Consider the following 23,725-nt stretch of genomic DNA (forward strand, 5'->3'; position numbering starts at 1 on the left):
TGATATTAGAGGAGACTGTTGAAGATCAGGACTGATCAGTAGGCCCCAAGAAGTGGAGATACATCAACAACAAAAAAATGCCTAGAGAAGAATGTTACAAATGAAAGAGGTTGAATGTTTGGAGGTATTTTACAACACAAGTAGCTGCAGAAAAATTTTGCTGAAGGAAAGCATTACAAGGGCTACTCTAGATACAATTATATAACGTGGATCACTGGTGATCTGAGCTGTAGCAGTTCTATTGAAATGAAGAGGACAGCTGGCAAATGAAAATAATGAAGAACTGCATCAACCTTACGGTTGTTGAACAAAACCATGTTCCCATTCTGACACAACTTGCATCATTTTTTGTAGGTTGCCAGGGACAGGTTAATTTGAGTAACAACTATTTGACAAGAAAACTGGACTATTACTTTATTGAATAACAGATTCCTGCAGCTTTTTAAGCAATTTGCGGAAATGCCATGAAACCTCTAAGAGGGTATCCACAAAGGGAATGGAATTCAGGTTCTTCTAAGACTATTTTGCTTTTATAATCTCATTGGTTCTTTGTATACATGGTTGGTGTAAATAGAATTAACATGTGAAACTTAAAAGTTGTCTTCTGCACATCTTCATTGCAGCAACAGGATCTGTGTAATTAAGCATTGTGAACTGTTTTCTTTTTTGTGATATGTGGCTACTGTAGTCCATGAATTATGAAATTCAGTTCATTGTATATGCATTTTCATGTTTGTGAAAAGTTTGGTGTTAATTTCAATTGAAAATATGGTTAATATTCCTCATCATTGGAGATCATTTTACTTAGTATTTGTGGAAGGATTATCAGTATTTCTGTTCTTTTGCAAATATGTATTACCATATACATTTTTAGTTTTATCGCATATCAGCGCCTTTGAGGACCCCCTCACTACGGTTGTTTGAAGGACGGAAGGAGTTATTGTTTGTATATCGTACACTTAAATATATTACCCTGCATATACAAGGCTTTCGGCAACTGTCACTACGACGCGTGTAAACCACTGGTGGTGATTACATACTGTGCAATATATTATACTTCCTTTTCCTCTTTGTAATAATACGGTATGATAATTCTGTCGCAGTCAAAGAAATTTTTTTGTGCTTTCAGAACGACCGGTAAGTTAAAAATGTGCCTTAATTCACACGTACCTCGTTTTATTAGAATCCATAGCATGAATAAAGAAATAACGAGCTGGCATAACGATGAGATCGGGTGATAAACCGGGTCCCCAAACCACTGATGAGGCAGGGTCTATTTCACCACAGTTTATGCACGTAAAAATTAAGTAAACGACTACAAAAAACGCAGTGTAATGTGGCCGCCACATTTTTCTCCCTTGACTAGCAACAGAAGATACCGCGATATGTATAGTCAAAGTACCACCGCCCCTACAAAGTGCAATTGAAAACGGTTCATCGTGTTCATTTTCACTCACATACACAAAACATTTCCCCGCCCCAACGAAAACACTTGTTAGCGGGTGCAAAGTAAACACTTTTTAGTGCCAACATCTGCAGACATTCGAAGCAAGTACTTCACAAGAAATATCAGGTTTTATCGACTTATATACCTTAATGCAAAGTCATCCCACATTAAAAGATAAAATGGTTCACGAATACAAAAATGGCATTAGCTCCGTCGTCTTAAATAACGAGAGCAACCAAGTAAATCTACTGTGCGTTTGGGGAGTTGTTGAGTTTGCATCTAAAACAGTTGACAATCTCAAACACTATGTGGCGTCTGCTAATGTTTTGAATACCACCTGCTGTTGCTGACATGGTGAACATGATGAGATAAAATAAGTGCTTGGGCCGAACGGATGAAAAGGGTCATTCATCTACTTTGTGGAAGAATGGAAATAGATCCCATAGATGTGAGGGGAAAGCATATTGTTTGACAGTATGGATGAAGTGTGGTCGAGGTAAGAATAAAATAGAATAGAATTCAGTACTTGTTTGTCATCAGCAGTCCAAATGAACATCGCCAGTTTTTAACCACAATATTCTATTAAACTTCAAAATTGAATTTTAAATCCAAGTGAACACAAATATTTAATGTTTAATATTATAAAAATCCTCTGCCCTCTGAACACACTTGTTAATTATAAAATTTTAAAAGTTCGTTGTAAAATATTGCTGTTGTTTATAACAAGTTGTTTTTTTTTCGTAGGCAGTATACAGAGATTTCAACAATTGCCAGTGGTTTTCTCTTCACCCCATCTAGACTGAGCTAAATTAGTCGTATACATTAGGAAAAGTAAAGATCATACAGCAGAAGAAACTGATAGGCATTTCATCTGTGATTAGCAACAGCCATAAGGTTACAGTTTGGTTGTTAGAAAAAAAAATGTGAATGTATAATAAACATTATGTTGTTCGATTGATGAACCATGGACCTTGCCGTTGGTGGGGAGGCTTGCGTGCCTCAGCGATACAGATAGCCGTACCGTAGGTGCAACCACAACGGAGGGGTATCTGTTGAGATGCCAGACAAACGTGTGGCTCCTGAAGAGGGGCAGCAGCCTTTTCAGTAGTTGCAAGGGCAACAGTCTGGATGATTGACTGATCTGGCCTTGTAACAATAACCAAAACGGCCTTGCTGTGCTGGTACTGCGAACGGCTGAAAGCAAGGGGAAACTACAGCCGTAATTCTTCCCAAGGGCATGCAGCTTTACTGTATGATTACATGATGATGGCGTCCTCTTGGGTAAAATATTCCGGAGGTAAAATAGTCCCCCATTCGGATCTCCGGGCGGGGACTACTCAAGAGGATGTCGTTATCAGGAGAAAGAAAACTGGCGTTCTACGGATCGGAGCGTGGAATGTCAGATCCCTTAATCGGGCAGGTAGGTTAGAAAATTTAAAAAGGGAAATGGATAGGTTGAAGTTAGATATAGTGGGAATTAGTGAAGTTCGGTGGCAGGAGGAACAAGACTTCTGGTCAGGTGACTACAGGGTTATAAACACAAAATCAAATAGGGGTAATGCAGGAGTAGGTTTAATAATGAATAGGAAAATAGGAATGCGGGTAAGCTACTACAAACAGCATAGTGAACGCATTATTGTGGCCAAGATAGATACGAAGCCCACGCCTACTACAGTAGTACAAGTTTATATGCCAACTAGCTCTGCAGATGATGAAGAAATTGAAGAAATGTATGATGAAATAAAAGAAATTATTCAGATTGTGAAGGGAGACGAAAATTTAATAGTCACGGGTGACTGGAATTCGAGTGTAGGAGAAGGGAGAGAAGGAAACATAGTAGGTGAATATGGATTGGGGGACAGAAATGAAAGAGGAAGCCGCCTGGTCGAATTTTGCACAGAGCACAACATAATCATAACTAACACTTGGTTTAAGAATCATGAAAGAAGGTTGTATACATGGAAGTACCCTGGCGATACTAAAAGGTATCAGATAGATTATATAATGGTAAGACAGAGATTTAGGAACCAGGTTTTAAATTGTAAGACATTTCCAGGGGCAGATGTGGACTCTGACCACAATCTATTGGTTATGACCTGTAGATTAAAACTGAAGAAACTGCAAAAAGGTGGGAATTTAAGGAGATGGGACCTGGATAAACTAAAAGAACCAGAGGTTGTACAGAGATTCAGGGAGAGCATAAGGGAGCAATTGACAGGAATGGGGGAAATAAATACAGTAGAAGAAGAATGGGTAGCTTTGAGGGATGAAGTAGTGAAGGCAGCAGAGGATCAAGTAGGTAAAAAGACGAGGGCTAGTAGAAATCCTTGGGTAACAGAAGAAATATTGAATTTAATTGATGAAAGGAGAAAATATAAAAATGCAGTAAGTGAAACAGGCAAAAAGGAATACAAACGTCTCAAAAATGAGATCGACAGGAAGTGCAAAATGGCTAAGCAGGGATGGCTAGAGGACAAATGTAAGGATGTAGAGGCCTATCTCACTAGGGGTAAGATAGATACCGCCTACAGGAAAATTAAAGAGACCTTTGGAGATAAGAGAACGACTTGTATGAATATCAAGACCTCAGATGGAAACCCAGTTCTAAGCAAAGAAGGGAAAGCAGAAAGGTGGAAGGAGTATATAGAGGGTCTATACAAGGGCGATGTACTTGAGGACAATATTATGGAAATGGAAGAGGATGTAGATGAAGATGAAATGGGAGATAAGATACTGCGTGAAGAGTTTGACACAGCACTGAAAGACCTGAGTCGAAACAAGGCCCCCGGAGTAGACAATATTCCATTGGAACTACTGACGGCCGTGGGAGAGCCAGTCCTGACAAAACTCTACCATCTGGTGAGCAAGATGTATGAAACAGGCGAAATACCCACAGACTTCAAGAAGAGTATAATAATTCCAATCCCAAAGAAAGCAGGTGTTGACAGATGTGAAAATTACCGAACTATCAGCTTAATAAGTCACAGCTGCAAAATACTAACACGAATTCTTTACAGACGAATGGAAAAACTAGTAGAAGCCAACCTCGGTGAAGATCAGTTTGGATTCCGTAGAAACACTGGAACACGTGAGGCAATACTGACCTTACGACTTATCTTAGAAGAAAGATTAAGGAAAGGCAAACCTATGTTTCTAGCATTTGTAGACTTAGAGAAAGCTTTTGACAATGTTGACTGGAATACTCTCTTTCAAATTCTAAAGGTGGCAGGGGTAAAATACAGGGAGCGAAAGGCTATTTACAATTTGTACAGATACCAGATGGCAGTTATAAGAGTCGAGGGACATGAAAGGGAAGCAGTGGTTGGGAAGGGAGTAAGACAGGGTTGTAGCCTCTCCCCGATGTTGTTCAATCTGTATATTGAGCAAGCAGTAAAGGAAACAAAAGAAAAATTCGGAGTAGGTATTAAAATTCATGGAGAAGAAATAAAAACTTTGAGGTTCGCCGATGACATTGTAATTCTGTCAGAGACAGCAAAGGACTTGGAAGAGCAGTTGAATGGAATGGACAGTGTCTTGAAAGGAGGATATAAGATGAACATCAACAAAAGCAAAACAAGGATAATGGAATGTAGTCTAATTAAGTTGGGTGATGCTGAGGGAATTAGATTAGGAAATGAGGCACTTAAAGTAGTAAAGGAGTTTTGCTATTTGGGGAGCAAAATAACTGATGATGGTCGAAGTAGAGAGGATATAAAATGTAGACTGGCAATGGCAAGGAAAGCGTTTCTGAAGAAGAGAAATTTGTTAACATCCAGTATAGATTTAAGTGCCAGGAAGTCATTTCTGAAAGTATTCGTATGGAGTGTAGCCACGTATGGAAGTGAAACATGGACGATAAATAGTTTGGACAAGAAGAGAATAGAAGCTTTCGAAATGTGGTGCTACAGAAGAATGCTGAAGATTAGATGGGTAGATCACATAACTAATGAGGAAATATTGAATAGGATTGGGGAGAAGAGAAGTTTGTGGCACAACTTGACCAGAAGAAGGGATCGGTTGGTAGGACATGTTCTGAGGCATCAAGGGATCACCAATTTAGTATTGGAGGGCAGCGTGGAGGGTAAAAATCGTAGAGGGAGACCAAGAGATGAATACACTAAGCAGATTCAGAAGGATGTAGGTTGCAGTAGGTACTGGGAGATGAAAAAGCTTGCACAGGATAGAGTAGCATGGAGAGCTGCATCAAACCAGTCTCAGGACTGAAGACCACAACAACAACAACAACATTGATCTGTATCATAGTACAAAGTTTTTGTTCATCATTGCCAAAAACTGCTAATTTTAATACATGTCTGAATGAGGATATGTGAACCTTTCTTTTTGTGTAGTTCAGGTTTTCTGGCTTCAGTATGAAACCAATGTAGCCAACATTCACTCCATAATTGATCACTTATTCTTAATGAATATCTAAGGGTCAACTGAAGTTTACAGCACCACCTATTGGTTTTGACTCAGTATATTACTGTGTTGTATAGCATGACGTATTTGTGCTGCTTCATCTTTCAAATGGATCATGTATGCAGCTTGCACACTAGAGAAAGTGATAGGGCACTCTGATGTGGAATATTTATGTTTCTAAATTGTTTGTGAGTAAATCTGGTTTTCATGTAATACATTACCTAATGCTTTGTGTATATTTAGCAGCCAGGTTCAAGGAAAGCAATGCTTTCTGAACCATTTTAAAGTATCTGAAAGCATATATTTTACAGTTTCAATGATGGACAGATCAGGTTTGAAACTGTAGAGCATGCAGAGGTACAAATTCTTCCACGTATATTTTATTATATCCCTTCTACATCAAAAAATCCCTCTCATTCAGCCTGGGCACATGTGGATGAAGTATCTGCAGTGATGAGAATTCCCTTGCCCAGTATGCTGGAAGTCTCACAAGGGCCTTCACAGAGAGACACAGCCCCCTATCCTAGTCCACAAGCAGATTTCCCATGCCATGTCCATATTCTCACACACCCTTAATCCTTCCACCACCCCAAGAATCACCTACAGAGGATAGTCCCCTTGTCGTCCAATATCACCTTGCACTCGAATAACTGAACCACATCCTTCACCAGGGCCTTGATTAACTCTCATCAAGCCCTGAAATGAGGGACATCCTACCCAAAAACATTCCCACCCAACCTATACAACATCCTAGTTTATCTGTATGCCACTCCCAGTGCCTGGCCACAGGGATTATATTCCTGTGGATGGCCCAGGTACAACACCTGCCTAATCCGCACACCCAGCATTTCCTACTCCAGTCCTGTCGCAGGCTTATCCTACCCCATTACTGACAGAGCCACATGCAGAAGCAGCCATGTCATTACCAATTCTGTTGCAATCACTGCACAACTTTTTATAAGAACCAACCAGCTGTCCATGTGAATGAAACACCACTGCCGAACATGGCCAAGAACAAAGTTGACCACCTGTTACACAATATGCAGCTGAGTACAACTAGCTCAGTTACAATGGCTGCATTACAGCCCGAGCCATCTGTATCTTTCCACCCACAATCAACATTTCTGAACTATACATATGTGAGTTATCCTTGCAACACATCCTTTACTCCTCTAACTCTCCTGGCCTCAATCTCCGGAAACTCACCATCCCCACACCCTCCATCTGACAGTTTCCATTTCATGTGCTCTATCATCCTCTCCCAATTCATATCTCCACATAACATTCATCTTGTGCCACTCCGCACTAGCTCCAACACCCATGATTCACATGCGTAGCCCGTGCACCTTCCACCCCTCCCTTGTGAATTCCTAGCCAGCAGACCACCTGCCTCCCTCCGAGCCACTAGCTACCCACCTCCAATCCCTCTGCCTGCCTCCTCTCTCTCTCTCTCTCTCTCTCTCTCTCGCAAACACACGTCAGCCCATCCTGATTTAGGTTTCCTGTGATTTCCCTAAATTGTTTCAAGCAAATGCTGGGATGGTTCTTTTGAAGAGACACAGCTGATTTTCTTCCATGTTCTTCCTTAATCTGCCCTTGTGCTCCATCTCTAATGACCTTGTTGTTGAAAGGGTGTTAAAACCAATCTCCTTCTCCTTGTGTGTATGTGTACACTAGATGGAGAAAGGATTTCTTCCAGAAGCTAGCGAGTTTTCTTTCTTTCTTATATATGCCTGTTGATGAGTCACTTCTTCTGCTTTCCGGAGTGGTCTCCTTTACTCCTAAAGTGTTTACATTCAACCAGAACTTCCATACTATAATTATTGTATCGACTTTTTGATAAACTGTGATATCCTTTGCCATCTACCATGAGTTCTACAGTTTGTTTGTTTACACTTTCTGATTAGATAAGATAAATATGTGCATCTTGGAATTTACAAAAGTTTAAGAGGCATACGTGATAAGAGAGATTCACCACTGGAATGCAAATAATGGAAGGAGTAAAGATAACAACTCATCATATGCCAGTAGTTGAGGCATTGAGGAACATTAAAAAGGTACATAACTAAGACTGGCACACAAACAATATTGAAAATTATGCAGACCTTTCACACAGTGCTTTTTCCATTTTTTCAGAGTTAACTAATACAAAAAATATATATACATGCTCAGCTGCATTGCCCTGACTATTTTGTCCCATCAGTGCTGCTCAATTGTGCTGAGGGATTATCTTGGATAGAGGGAATGCTAAATACTCAGCTGCCACATTTCTATCCGATTCCTTGCTGCCTTTCCCTCCCAGCTCTCCGACATCTTTCCTCCCTCTCGCTGCCTCATCACTCTTCTTGCTCACAATGTCCAATAAAAAGTCTCATTAAGCAGTAGTGCCTCAACAATGTAGCTGTGTGTGTGTGTGTGTGTGTTTGTGTGTGTGTGTGTGTGTGTGTGTGTGTGTCATCTTTGACTGATGGATAGTGCACGGACACACACTACAACATAAAACACAAAGAATCTACTTGCTCTTGTGTTACTTCTGTTTACTTTGTTTAAATACACACTACCATAGAATCATGGGCATCCATGTACATTCGCCCTTGGTGACAGTGTCCAGGAGTTGTTGCACAGAGTGACTGAAGTTTGAGAAGAGAAAATGAGTGTAGCAAGTGGAAAGTTGTGAGATGAGTAGGAAAATGAGAGGGTGTGAGGTGATATGAGTGGGGGGCATAGAGGCAGGTGGTTCTTAGCAGCAGTAGTGAAATGAAGTCCAAAAAATGTGACAGTCATGAAACAGAGAGATATATGGGAAGAGAGGCATAAAAGGCAAATAGAGAGTGTAAGTGGTCTGAAAAATGACAGATGATTATAGGTGAAATTATAGAAGTGGAAACAGGATCTGTGAAGGTCTAGGTCAGGGGGATTTTGGCAACAGAGGAGCAGTCCCAACCTCCACAGTTCAGTGGACTTTGACGACATGGAGTCGGGACCCAAATAGTGGTGATAGGTTTGTTGCTCTTTGGGGAAGATATTCTGCAAGAAGTCTGTTTCAGGTCTAACTGGGGAGTGTATTGATGTCTGTAAATGTTCTGGCAACATTTTTCTTACATTTGGATATCTTATGATTCCCATTGCTGATGCAGCAATGTCTGGTGGGAAGGGTATAGGTGATGGATATTTTAATTTGTAACAGATGACTGCTGTCATATTGGAGTTCCTGTTAGTAGTTTGCTTTTATGGAGCCATCTGAGAGGAGGACGTCAACATCAAGGGAGGTAGCCCCTGAATAGAGAATAACCAAATGATGGGTATTTGGGAGCAGATAGGGTTATGAAGGGGGGGAAAAAGCAGGGGCTGTCCTTGCCATAGATTCGTATCATGAAAATGTCATCAACAAATCTAAGCCAAACAGTTTCAAATGCTGAATGAATATGAAGACTTCCTGTTGATGACCCATAAAAAAGTTAGCATATAATGAATCAATGAAGCTACAAATGGTAGTTCATGCAAATGTTTGTAGATTTGACCCTCAGAATAGCAGTAATAATTACGGCCCAGAATGTGGTTTACCAAAAGGATGAAGGTGTCATGGTGGATATTATATAATGAAAACATTAGGAAAGATAGTGTTCAGTGGCAGCAAGTCCACGAGGCATAGAGGTTGTTGATATAGAGGAATGTAGCCTCCTCGGTGACAAGTGAGTAGTCTGCAGGTAATCAGGCAGGTGGTGGAGGAAGTGATTAGTGTGTTGAGGCTGTGTTTCACTATAAAATAGCTCTGTCAAAGATCTTGTATGAAATCAGTTCTATAAAATATTTGGCAGTGTACTGAGGTACTTTCCTGAAATCCTCTATAATAGTTAGTGTGAGGTCCTACCTTTTATAAAAGATTAGTCAAATATCTTTGACAGTGTAATACAGGCTTTGGATGTGAGAAGGTGGACTATATACAGTTGGCTGGAGATACTGGTCAGTGAAGTTTGATAATCTTTCTGTGGGAGCATTGTAATCAGCAATGATGGAACGACCAGTACAGAGACAATTAGATTTAGGTTTAGGGAGTTTCTGAGAGCTGGTAACAATGGGTGTATGAGGGGTAGTTAATATGAGGATGAAACAGATATAGGTGACAGATTTTTTGATTGTCATAATGTTTTGAGGACCTGCTGGAGGTATATACTACTGGAATGGGATCATAATGCTTTTGCCAGATTGATTTTGGGACTATACTGTAGCTTCCTCCTCTAACAACTTATTTTTAGTATCCCTGGCTTCTGTTTTGAATTTTTTGTTCATATCATTTCACGTATGACCCATAATTTCTTTGTTCTTTCATTTAATGTCATCATTAGATAGAGTTTATACATGCTTTATACCAGGGATGCACAGATCGTGGGATGCATACACCGCGCCATCTGATGACAGGTAGCCCCTCACCTTTCGTGCTTGTAATTTTTTTCCCCCCTAATTCATCCTTCATTCCCTCCCACAAAGGAAAGGGCTCTTGTAGAACTGGGTTTATTTAACAACTCGTTTTTCATTTTGCCTGAAAATGCACCGCTGGAAGTAATCAACGTGCAAAATAATGAGACATTGCGAATTAAATTTGATGAAGCGATCTGCTGAATTTCTATCACGTCTTGATAAAAAAAATTAAAAGTTATTGGTAGATAATGCATTAAAATCTGCTAGCAACTTTGGGTCACACACTTTTCCATTATGTCCAATAACAAATCAAAAAAATAGAAACCACTTGATAAATGACAATTTGGAGTCAATTTTGAGCTTGTCTATGACAAAAATTAAACATCAAGGCAATTGTAAAATCAATGGAGTGTCATGTTACAAATTAAATTGTATAAAAGATATTTGTATAAAATACATTGCTGTAATTATATTCGTTAAATGAAATGAGTATTTGTGAAACAAATTGTGTGTGTGTGTGTGTGTGTGTGTGTGTGTGTGTGTGTGTGTGTGTGTGTGTGTGTGTGTGCCTGTGCATTTGTGCACACCCATCTGGCCCTTATGTAGTCACAGTGAGAGGTTTGCTGGGCCCTTATGTAGCCACAGTTAGAGATATGTAGCCCACGGAGGTAAGTACACACCTACCTTAAACCACTACCCAAACTTTTCTTCCTTCAGTGTTAATTATCCAGTTTCTAAAATTGTCTCCTGGAAATGCTAAAGTGTATAGTCTTCTTCTTCTCCTCCAGGGCTTTTGAACTATTCGTTTTTGACCATGAGATGTCTTTCTCTGTTAAAGTTGATTCTATTTGCCTATTATGATTCCGTTGGTCTGTTTGCTTATTGTAACTCCTGTGGCTTATTCTACAAGTACAACAATGACATTCTAGTCCTCAGTTACTATTTTGCAACATTTTATATGACTTTCTGTAAGTCACTCTATTATGTCACAAGATTCTTTGGTGTATTTGTCATTGTCATTCAGTTTTTATCATGACAAGTTGCAGCCATTTGACAGTCATTGCTGGATAACGTTCTCTGTACTTTTCCATGCATTTGATCTTCAGAAATGTCCATCCATGTTGCCCTTGCATGGATGGACTACACTTCCTGAACATTCTTCCAAGGAATCTCAGTTTGGCATCTGCCTTACCTGCAATTAGTTTTATGTGATTGTTCAATTTTAAATTATTCTGTATGCATACTCCCAGATATTTAATGGATGTGACAGTTTGCAGTGATTGTTATGCAAACATGCAATAATGGGTCTTTCTGCCTATTTATGTGCAAAACAATACATTTGTATGTACTGATGATCTACTACCAATCCATGCACCAAGTGTTTACCCTATGCAGGTCTTCCTGCAGTGCATTACAATATTTTGCAACTGTGTACCAAACATGTTCTTGCTCACATGCTTTCAAACTGACTCTCTGAGTCAGTATCTGACCAAGAGCACATGCAGTGTGCAACAGTATAGATTGTGTGCAAACAAGTGTTTAAATGTGACAAATAAATTTGAAGAAAACCTGTACTATGTGCATTTAGCACATGTAGATCAACAAATGGATGTATTAATAGGACATAAATGAATACTGCTGAAGATACCTAAGATGAATAGGTAAGACATGCTTAATACATGCACATAAATTCTGTTGCGAATCATAGAATTTTCCATATCCCTATAATAAAGCATAAATAAAGTTAGCAACTGAGGGGAAATGGCTGCAAATATTAACAGTATTGTTTATATAGTGAAATTTAATGGTTCTGTCACATTACCTTGGGTTACACCCAGAGTTATGTTTGCATCAGAAGTTCTCTCTTTGTTGAGAATGACATGCTGTGTTCAAGGGTGTCCATATCCGAGGGCATGGGGGGCCCGTGCTCCCTCCTGCCAACCCTGCTCTCAGGGAAAGAAAAACGTGTAAGTCTGCAGGCTTTCGTGGCCGTTGTCACTGAAGTTAAAATCTTCCGGGTTATTAGGCCGCATCATGTTTCTTCTAAAATGAAGAAACATAACGCGGCCTAATAATCCAGAAGATTTTAACTTCAAAGAAAAACATGTATTGTTGTCAGGCGCTTTTCTTTCAAAAAAATTATTTAGAAGTTGGTTTACGCAAGTGTTTAACAGGGTCGGAACTATAACATTTTTATGGCAACTCACAAGTCGCCTTTCATATACCAAAATGTTAAAACTATTCCATTCCGCTAGGTCTAGCCTCTCCCCCTCCCCCCCCCCCCCTCCGCCTGTACCCCCTTACACACACACACACACACACACGCACACACACACACACACAAAAACTATTGTATTGGAGCCCTTAGTGCTTAGTGTATTCTATTTACAAGGAACTCATCAATCTAATCACAAAGCTGATCTAATGTGCCATATGCTTATATTTTATTCATTAGATGGCAGTTTGGAACTGTATCAAATATATTCTGGAAGACAAGGAACACAGCATCAGCCTGGGAGCCAGTACCTACTGCCTTATGGGTCTCATAGATGAACAATCTAAGTTATTTCTTGTCATTTTTCAATTCAGAGTTTCCAGATCTCCACCCCTTAACAATGTCCTTACATTGTACGTACAAATTCATATTTTCATTTGCAGCCGATTACTATAGCCCGATTAAAATTACTTGATGTTGACATCTGTCACTTGCCACTGCAGTGTTGCCACATCACCTGCCAGCTACCATTCAGTTATAGGTGAAACACAAACACTGCATGTTACTTCACAGATGCTGTGAATGTGTAACGCAGAGCAATGTTGTAACTGGTCATTGCGAGGTATATCAGAAATGTGAGATGCTATATCGACTGTTGATTGTAAGTGACCAATGACTGAACTGCAGCAGATGACTCATTTTGTAGCCCTCAATTTAAACTCATGACACTAAGCACGACCTTGTGATGTGCAGCATATCCAAGAAAATAACAGTCAACAATCTGTGGTAGAACTAAAATCACAATCACTCTGTTCACGGTGATTTACAGGCAAACTCAAGACAGCAGAAATTCAGTTTCAGTGTTAAAGCAAACTGTAATTTCTCGCTATCATTGGTTACCTGAAACTATCTTCATACCAGCTGCACGAGTTGCTGCATTACCAACCAGTGATCAGTCCTCACTGGCACTTGGTTGCAGATTATAGCCAACACTGGCAGATTCCAAACAAAAAAAAAAGAACAATAAGTAGAAAAAAGAGCAAATAAAAAAAGTCAAAACAGTGATGAAAAATGTTGGCAAAGTGTTAGAAATAAAAAAATGCATTTAAACCAATTAATAAAATAAAAGTAATAATCAGACACATTTGTTTAGGTTTAGAAATTTAAAAAAAATCTCTACGTTTGATGAGATTCAATCTTACAATCTTCTACACATAATGTTATATGGTAACCATTGCACTATGTCACAACACTGCATGAATGAGTTTATTTTTGATTGTAGTGACCTGGTTGCAACAATGAATTACAGCCTTAAAAAAAAATCAGCGTCATGCAATGTCATGTAGAGCTTATCCAATTTAAGTCGATCTCTATGATTGTGATGATCTGTGTGTAACACTGAATTGTGTCAGAAGTACGCGGTAGTGTTTGGTTAGTGCAGTGTATGAAACGTGTGTGTTTCATTAGCATTGTGTGTGTGTGTGTGTGTGTGTGTGTGTGTGTGTGTGTGTGTGTGTGTGTGAGAGAGAGAGAGAGAGAGAGAGAGAGAGAGAGAGAGAGAGAGAGAGGTGAAATACGAAATAAAAGTGGGAGACCCATGATCCAGGATCCAAACACATCAACAAAGAATGCTGAACAAGGATTTGGAAGTGAATTGACCAATAGTTGTGACAGTTTGGCAACAACAAATGGTTCAGGCATGACATTGAGCACTTTTATTGCAGAAAACCATCTCGAGCATATGAAATGCCAAATATCAATTAATTTTGATTTAACTCATGTTTTCTCCCCTGGGGATCTTATGGGGAGACCATTTTGATAATGATTTAACTTGTAAAGAATCCTTCATACATACAAAAAATTGAAGACTACACCATTCAGAGAACTTTGTATGGAGTGTTTTCCCATTGCTTACCACTTTATTGAGGCCATTCTTTAGTGAAGTACAGGCACATTCTGCAGATGCTGCTCTGAATCAGATGCCAGAATGCTTGTTGATCCACAGGATGTATTTGATTTCCATCCTAACATGTATGTATAGGATGAATTTCCTGGAACGTCGCCTGGGGGATACAAATGTACTGCTTTCATCAGTAAACTAATGAGCAGCATACACACAATGTATTATACACTGAAAAGATCTACAGTTATGATTGTGACCAGGTGGCCAAGTGATTTATTTTAATTTACTCTAATTTTATTTACCTCTCTCACCCTTCGATAAACCTGTGAACTTTGTACTATCATTTTTCATTTTTATGGCCAGTCACTGTTGCATGTTTGAGACAGTTGGGTAGGATGACTTTTCTCTGCATTGTAAGAAATTTTTGTTACCATTATTTGATCAACCAGGGTAGGAGAGAACTTGAATTAATATCCTGGATAAAATTCCAAACTTCCCCATAACCTTTCATGAAATAAGGGCTTATGACATGGCTCGTGATGACCTACTTAGTGGCCTTTTCTCCAAATGGAAAAATAGAATACATCAGCACTGATCACTCTTTGTTACATTACTTTCATTCTGTACGACCCGTAGCACCTTAACAGATTGGCTGAAGGCAAGAGCAAACTTCCTCCATGAAGACTTTGTGCAGGACTCCATTTAAAAATTCTTGCATTGTTTCCAACACTCTTTGCCTTAATCATGATGTTTAATTTAATATTGGAGTGCCCACATAACTCACTTTTGAATCCTTAGATCACAGCTTAGCTAAATGGTAGAAGTACTGACATCACTTCCCAGTACAATTTAAATACCTGTATTTGTTTTTTCTGATAAAGTTCAACAATAAGACTATATTATTCAATATTAAAAGCCTGAGAATCTCCATGTGCCCTCCCCCCCTCCCCCCCCCCCTCCTGCGGGTTTGGGGATTAGAATAGGCCTGCGGTATTCTTGCCTGTCGTAAGAGGCGACTAAAAGGAGTCCCAAACATTTCGGCCTATATGTGATGGTCCCCTCACGGGTTTGACCCTCGTACTTCCAAAGAGCGAGCCAATTGGGGAAGGGCGCCTTACATGGTGCATTGTGTCCATCGTGCATTGAGACCTTTAGCCAGCTTTCTCGTCATTGCATTGCTGTCACGCTCGTTCTCCATCTCCTGGACGAGGATACATTCCTGGGTGCGATTTTCACCGTGCACTGTGCAGTGCTGCTGCACGACGACCATGGACTTCCTTGCACCTAATATCCGGCATGGTAACCAGTCCGTTGTGGTGGGGCTGCCATGTACCCTGTTGGTTGTAGCCCCCTGACAACACAGGGGTGGGTCTGCTGATGCTTGCACTGTTAACTCCCCACGTTTACCAAGGAGTAGATGCCTCTCCCTAGATGCCTCTCCCCCTGGGGCATCGGGACCCCCAGCAATGGCCATCCTGCTAGGTGGCCCTTGCTGAGTCTGTGTGGCGCCCGTGGGGAGGGCCCTTGGTCGGAGTGGGTGGCATCAGGGAGGATGACAAGCAATGAAGTGTGGTACATCATCTCTTGCTGGTGGCCAGCCACCAGCAGTCTCTAAGCATTCTCGGGCTCACTTGAATGCTCAGAAATACGATCCCAAATCGTTCCCCTCCCTGGCCACACCGTGGGAGGGGCATAAGGCTCAGGATGGCAGTGACACTTATTCACCCTGGTTCTTAGTTTGTACGAGAGCTGATGGGGAGTCTTTCATGTCAACAAAGCCTCAATTCTTCATAGAGCATTTAGAGGACAAGTTTGGGGAGGTAGAGGGCTTGTCCAAAATGCGCCTTGGGCCAGTATTGATAAAAACGGCATCCTCTACCCAGTCACAAAGGTTACTTGCTTGTGACAAGTTGCGGGATGTTTCAGTTACCATCACACCCCATAAGAGTTTAAATATGGTCCAGGGTGTTATTTTCCATGGGACCTTCTTTTGCAGTCTGTTGACAAGCTGCGCACCAATTTAGAGCATCGAAGTGTTCATTTCATCTGGCGCGTTCATCAGGGTCTGAAGAATAATCAGATTGCTACTGGTGCCGTCATCTTGGCCTTCGAGGGTGATACTTTACTGGAGAAGGTCAAGGTGATGGTCTACCGCTGTGATGTCAGGCCCTATATCCCTCCCCTGATGCGGTGCTTTAAGTGCTGGAAGTTCGGCCGTATGTCTTCCCACTGTACTTCCAGCCTCACATGTCGAGATTGCAGACGCCCATCACATCCCAATACCCAATGTGCCCTGCCTCCCATCTGTGTCAACTGCGGAGAGCATCATTCACCTTGCTCGCCAGACTGCAGGATCTTACAGAAAGAGTGGAAAATCATGGAATGTAAGACCCTGGACCGACTGACCTATACTGAGGCTAAGAGGAAATATGAATGCCTCCATGCTGTGTGAATGACTTCCTCATATGCCGCCACTACGACAACCATGATAGCCCCATGAGTTCAGCAAATTCCAGTCAGCTCACTGACCCATACAACTCCACATGCCGCCTTGCCCATGGGGGGCACTACCTACCCTGTTGCTCCTGTGCCACCTACCTCGGGAGCACCCCCCCCCCCCCCCCCCCCAACCAACCAATGGGGAAGTCCGTCCCCGCTTCTAAGCTGGAGCTGGAGCTGGAGAAGCGTCCAACTTCTTCAGCTCCTCTTGCTCGCAAGGGGTCCCTTGGGTCCCTCCCTCCCCAGGTTTCCACAAGTGGAAAGGATGACACCCGGCAGTGGCAGAAGTGCCCACAAGCAGCTGGTCGTGGGGTTTTGCGATTCTTCTCCATCCCAGAGACTGAATCAGTGAAGCCCTCCCAGGCAGTGAAACCCAAGGAGCAGTGAGAAAAGTCCAAGAAGAAGCTCTCTAAGATGAAGGAACTTGTGGTGGCACCCACCCCACCGCAACCTACAAGCTCTGCGTCCGAGGGCAAGGTAGAGATTCTGGCATCCGCTGAGGACCTAGATCTCACCAAACTCTCAGACACAATAGATGTCACTCGCACAGGTACTCAATCAGTGGCAGCAGGCCCTCCGTGGCTATCTGGGTTGTTATAGGAATCGGGCAGCTTATGGGAGGGTATCTGGTGGTCTCTGCATCTATGTCCTTCAGTCCCTCTACAAACACCTTTAGAGGCTGTCGCTGTTCGGTCGTGATTGCCTCACGCTGTCTGCAGTCTCTATCTTCCACCAGATGGTGATGCCCCCCAGCATGTCCTGGCTGCGCTGATAGCCCAATTGCTGCCACCTTTTCTGTTACTTGGCGACTTCAACGCCCATAACCCTCTATGGGGTGGATCAGTGGCAACGGGCCGAGGCAGCATCATTGAGCAACTTTCTCTTTTAAATAATGGTTCCTTCACACATTTCAGTGTGGTGCATGGCACGTACTCAACCATCGACCTTTCGATCTGCAGCCCTAGCCTATTACCATCTGTCCAGTGGAGTGTTCATTACGACTTGTGCGGTAGTGACCACTTTTTGATCTTTCTGCCACTGCCACAGCATCACTCTTCTGGGTGCCCCTGCAGACAGACTATGAATAAGGCTGACTGGGACTTGTTCACCTCCATTGCCACTATTGAGCCTCTTTCCAATGACGCCATTGATGTGGTGGTTCACTCGGTCACCACTGGATCATTACTGCCGCAGAATCTGCCATTCCCTTTTCTTCTGGGTCCCCTAGGCAGAGGACTGTGCCTTGGTGGTCGCCTGAGATCGCTGAGGCGATTAAAGATCACAGGTGGGCACTCCAGCATCACAAGCGGCATCCCTCATTGGAACACCTCATCGCCTTTAAACGGCTTCGTGCGCATTCTGCCACCTCATTCGCCAACGCAAGCAGGAGTGCTGGGAAAGGTATGTCTCCACCATTGGCCTCCGTACCTCTCTATCGCAGGTTTGGACCAAGATTAGGCGACTCTATGGCTATCAGACCCCCTCCAGCGTACCTGCGATTTCACTGAATGGAGCAGTCTGTATGGGCTCTGACACAATTGCAAACCACTTAGCAGAGCATTTTGCTCAGAGTTCCGCTTCCGTGAATTACCCACTGGCCTTCCGCTCCCTGAAAGAACGGTTGGAATGTCTGATCCTTTCATTTCACACACACCACCCTGAATCGTACAATGCTCTGTTCAGTGAGTGGGAATTCCAAAGTGCCCTAGCCGCTTTCCCTGATACAGCTCCCAGGCCCGATCGCATCCACTGTCAGATGCTCAAACACCTCTTGGTGGACTGCCAGTGATGCCTCCTAGACCTTTTCAACTGTATCTGGGTTGAGGGTGAGTTCCTGTCGCAATGACAGGAAAGCATCATAATCCCCCTGTTGAAACCTGGCAAGAACCCACTGGAGGTGGACAGCTACCACCCCATTAGCCTCACCTACGTTCTTTGCAAGTTGCTCAAATGCATGGTGAGCCGGAGGTTGAGTTGGCTACTTGAGTCTTGGGGGCCTTCTGGCTCCATCTCAGGGTGGGTTCCGTTAGGACCGCTCAGCCGCCGATAATCTGGTGTGCCTGGAGTCTGCCATCCGTATGACCTTTGCCCACCGTCAGCATCTGGTCGCCATCTTTTTTGACATGCGGAAGCCATATGATACAACATGGCAACATCACATCCTCTCTACGCTTCATGATTGGGGTCTTCGGGGTCCGCTCCCAATTTTCATACAAAATTTTCTGTCACTTCGTTTCTTCCATGTGCAAGTTGCGGCCTCCCATTGTTCCTCCTGAGTTCAGGAGAATGGGGTACCGCAAGGATCTGTCTTAAGTGTCTGCCTCTTTTTGATTTCAATTAATGGGCTCGCTGCGGTGGTGGGAACTTCTGTCTCATCTTCCTTGTTTGCTGACGACTTCTAGCTATACTATAGCTCCACTAGCTTTGCAGCTGCTGAACGGCAGCTGCAGGGTGCTATCCAAAAGGCACAGTCTTGGGCTGTAGCGCATGGCTTCCAGTTTTCAGCTGCCAAGACCTGCGTTAAGCATGTCTGCCGGTGGCGCACCATTCACCCTGAGCCACGGTTTTATCTTGATGGCTAACCTCTTGCTGTGGTGGAGACGCTTTGGTTTTTGGGATTGGTTTTTGATACCCAGTTGACTTGGCTGCCTCATATTCGGCAGCTTAAACAAACATGCTGGCAGCATCTTAATGCTCTTCGTAGCTTGAGTCACACCAGCTGGGGTGCCAACCGGTCTACCCTTCTGTGGCTGTACCAGGTGTTAAGTCAGTCCCGTCTCGATTATGGGAGCCTAGCTTATGGTTCGGCATCCACTTTCACATTGCGGTTTCTGGACCCCATCCTTTACAGCGGGATCTGACTCGCCACTGGAGCTTTCCACACAAGCACTGTCGACAGCATACTTGTTGAGGCAGGTGTCCCTCCATTGCAGTACCAGTGTCAACGACTACTGCCACTTATGCTACACACATTTGTAGCTTGCCCGGGCATCCCAATTATCATCTCCTGTTCCCTCATTCAGTCATCCATCTTCTGGAACGGCAGCCCTGGTCAGGGTGTATGATCACGGTTCGTGTCAGAGCTCTTTTCTCTGGGCTTGAGATTTTCCGTCTTCCACTTCTTTTCCGGACCCCTCTGCATATACTCCCAAAGTGTGTGCCCCGCCCATGCCTTCAGCTCAATTTGGCACAGGGCCTGAAGAACACAGCCCCTCCTGCGGCCCTCCACTGCTACTTTCTTTCAATTCTTGCCATGTTTCAAGGCTCCGACGTTGTCTATACTGATGGTTCGATGGTTGCTGGTCGTGTCAGTTATGCTCTTACTCTAGGGTACCATTATGAACAACACTTGTTGCCGGCTGGCTGCAGTGTTTTCACTGCCGAGCTGGTCACCATCTCTTGCACCCTAGAGTGTATCCGCTCCTGCTCAGGTGAGTCCTTCATTATCTGTAGTGACTCCCTGAGCAGTTTATGAGCTATCTACCAGTGTTTCCCTTGCTCTCATCTGGTGATGGCTATCCAGGAGTCCCTCCATACTCTTGCCCATTGCGGCCACTCTGTGGTCTCTGTGTGGACCTGGGCTCATGTAGGCATCCCGGTAAATGAATGTGTTGACATGCTGGCCAAACAGGCTGTCAATGCACCAGCCTTGGAGATTGGCCTTTCAGAGAGTGACCTTAGGTCAGTTTTGCGGCAGAAGGTACTTCACACCTCGGGTGACGAATGACGCACTCTTCCTTCACCCAACAAACTACGGGCCATCAAGGAGGCTACCGGTGGGTGGTGCTCCTCCTTGCGGGTCTCTCGCAAGGACTCTGTTGTCCTCTGCCAGCTGCGCATTGGCCACACCTGGATAACGCACAGCTATTTATTGCGCCGCAAGGACCCATGTTTATGTTGCTGCGGGTCAGCTTTGACTGTGGTCCACATCTTGTTGGACTGTCCGCTTTTAACTCCGCTCAGGCAGACATTTGCGCTACCTGATACACTTCCTGCACTTTTATCAGATGACGTTGCGATGGCAGATTTAGTTTTGAGTTTTATTCGTGCAGGGGATTTTTATCTCTTGATTTAAGTGTTTGTCCTTTTTTTGTGTCGAGTCTGGCCTTTGGCCTACGATTTTAGACTGGGGTTTTTAGTGCGTTTCTTGGTGGTTGGCTTTTCCTTTTTTTTTTTTTTTGTTTCTCGGGTCGGCCAACCACTGTCACACTCGGTGTGATTTTAATTCTTTTTGTCTGGTGTCTTTCTGTGTCTTTCTTGTCCTGTGTTGTCTCTTGTCATCTCCATTGTTTGTTTTTATTCCTTGTGGGGGTTCCAAGTTCATGGAAAAAGGGACCGATGGCCCTAGTAGCCTGGTCCCTTCAATCCCACAAACCAACCAGTCTCCATGTGCAGTAAAGGCCTTCTCCTAAATTGCTTATTTCTAATCTCAAATGGCCCCAGAGTATTACTCAGGACATCTTAACATACAAGTCAGTAAGTATTGTCTACTTCATTTTCTGTTTCTTGGGTGTCACCCAGTCATTGCTGTACTGTGGTCAGTCCTACCCACAAATGTTGCCAAACTGCTTTTCACTCATTCTTGTGTTCCAAACATCCCAATAACAAAGATAATGAGTCAATATATACATTAATAAAAGACAAACAAATCACAGAAACTTAATCTGTATACAATATTACTTATAGACAAGTGTTATAATGCTTATTTATACAACATCCAGGCTGGTCAGCACATCAAAACTCATTGTTACTCTGCTGGGTGGATCTGATCCCGTGCCACACACCTCCCTGTCCCAGGACCGGCACTGTTAGATGCACAGGTATCTGGTCAGGTTAAGCTGGAAAGAAAGTAGCTATTCTGAACAATGATGATGCCTCCTCTATTACACTAAATAGGTGTTATTTATCTCCAATTGGTAGTATAATACTTACTTGATTACACCAACATTTTTCAAGGAGAATATTTACCTACATCTATAAATACAACCCAGACATGTTTACCGATGTTCTTTGTAATACTTACTTGATTACACCAACATTTTTCAAGGAGAATATTTACCTACATCTATAAATACAACCCAGACGTGTTTACCGATGTTCTTTGCTTTGATCCTTTAAGGCATTCTTGCTTTTCTGACAGTGATGACATACAGAGAAACTTCTAGCAGGCTCCTCCACATCTTTTTCTGACATGTTGTGAGTATGTTTATTTGCTTATTGGTTGGTGAACATATTTGCTCCTTGTACATAAAACTTTGTAGCTGTCTGTAGTGATGGTAACAAGATTATTTCAACCAAAGATGCTGACTCTCCTGTGGATGTTTTATGTACCTTTTGTTCTCCCCTGCTATTTTGGAAGAAAACTGTCACTTAAGTGGAGGTAACCCTCAACATGGTCAATGGATTTTCTGTTACCTTTAACATCTTCTATAAGAATATTGGCCATGGTGTCCATCTTAATTTCTTGATGCGGAATCTTACTTGTTTCATTTGTCTAGATAAGCTCTTAGCGACATTCTGCTAACAGCACAGCATTATCAAAAAATAACAAACTAGAGCTTTTGATTGTTGATATTGATGCGGCATCCCTCATGCTAGACCGTCTCTTGGAACATACCAGTACCTTCAAACAAGTGCACTGGAAAAAAAATCAGTGATCTGCAGGAGAATTCACGTGGTTGCAGTGTAAAACTGCCTCAAGCGCTGATAAAGCCTCACTTTAGTGAGAAACAGAATATACTTGTATCTACATGTTCTTCCTGGTTATCAGCTGAAGTCACTCATCGATTATTAGTTCTCATAGAGCTATTGCATTGTAGGGATGATGATTGTTACCTTTCACCCACTGTTCCAAATAGTTCAGATATTTTTTGTGGGATTAAGATTTGGTGATTTAGCAGACCATTTAAGTTGTTACAGGGTACTTGAGTGTTCATTGAACTGGGAATATGTGTGTGCAGCCCTGTAAATACAACTGATAACATTTTGGAGAATGCGAGTGTCCACATCATATTCATTTTGGAGGTGTAGAAGAAATATTAACGTTTGGTTACTGAGAATGTTGAAATAAATACCCGAGTTTGTGCTCAAGGTAACCAGAATGAATGGTCCCAAGTCATGGTATGAAGTACATGCCCAAAACATCGCTGTACCATCTCTGTCCTGAACTATACACTCCACACACTGTGTATTATAAAACTACCTGAACTCACATTAAAAATTGCCAGAAGTAACTGAATGGTGGAAAAAAGAATCTACACTAAATGAACCAGAATATTTGAAAGGAAAATGTGTAGCAAATGAGACAGGGAGAAAAAAATTGGTGTCAAAAAAGCTACACTTTTAGCTGAGATCCAAGCTATTCACGAGCAAAGTAAAAATCTTCAATTTTGATCTACCAGATATTAGAATTTTAATTTGTACCAGTTCATACTAAAAGTCATTAGCATATTTTTGTGTTACTCATTACTTATAAAATACCAACAATGGTAATGTATTAAAAATGAATAAAATTAAAAATAATCTATTTAAATAAACATAATTCAATGTGTCTTCTTAATTTTTGTGAGTTTTATACCAGATTTAATTGTTGACAGATAAAAAATTGCTAAAACTTTCATAGTCTTTTTAATATGAATAAAATTTCAAAAGGAGGGAAAAGTATTACAAACTTCACTGGAAAACCTGGAAATATCAGGGAATTTTTTAATCATTTCTTTGTGGCTGCCCTCGGCTGCTAGTGTGCTTGATGCCTTGCATCATTTGAAAAGCGGCAAAATCATCATTTGTCACAACACGTGACATGGCTCCAGTTAGCTACTGT

The 23,725-nt window shown here is 42.2% G+C and overlaps 2 protein-coding genes across 2 annotated transcripts in view; one reads left to right on the top strand and one right to left on the bottom strand.

Annotated features, from left to right (window-relative positions):
• Nucleotides 1–1,504, bottom strand: part of LOC124775054 (protein O-glucosyltransferase 2-like) — a 91,630-nt gene extending 90,126 nt beyond the window's left edge. The window contains exon 1 of the mRNA XM_047249843.1: nt 1,171–1,504. Coding sequence (XP_047105799.1) covers nt 1,171–1,349 — 179 coding nt within the window. The 5' untranslated portion in view covers nt 1,350–1,504. The remainder of the gene's footprint in view (nt 1–1,170) is intronic.
• Nucleotides 1,505–1,765: 261 nt separating this feature from the next.
• LOC124775055 (solute carrier family 17 member 9) overlaps nt 1,766–23,725 on the top strand; it is a 104,867-nt gene continuing 82,907 nt past the window's right edge. Inside the window, exon 1 of the mRNA XM_047249845.1 lies at nt 1,766–1,943. Coding sequence (XP_047105801.1) covers nt 1,924–1,943 — 20 coding nt within the window. The 5' untranslated portion in view covers nt 1,766–1,923. The remainder of the gene's footprint in view (nt 1,944–23,725) is intronic.

This window comes from Schistocerca piceifrons, chromosome 2 (genome assembly GCF_021461385.2).
Source record: "Schistocerca piceifrons isolate TAMUIC-IGC-003096 chromosome 2, iqSchPice1.1, whole genome shotgun sequence".
Taxonomy (NCBI): domain Eukaryota; kingdom Metazoa; phylum Arthropoda; class Insecta; order Orthoptera; family Acrididae; genus Schistocerca; species Schistocerca piceifrons.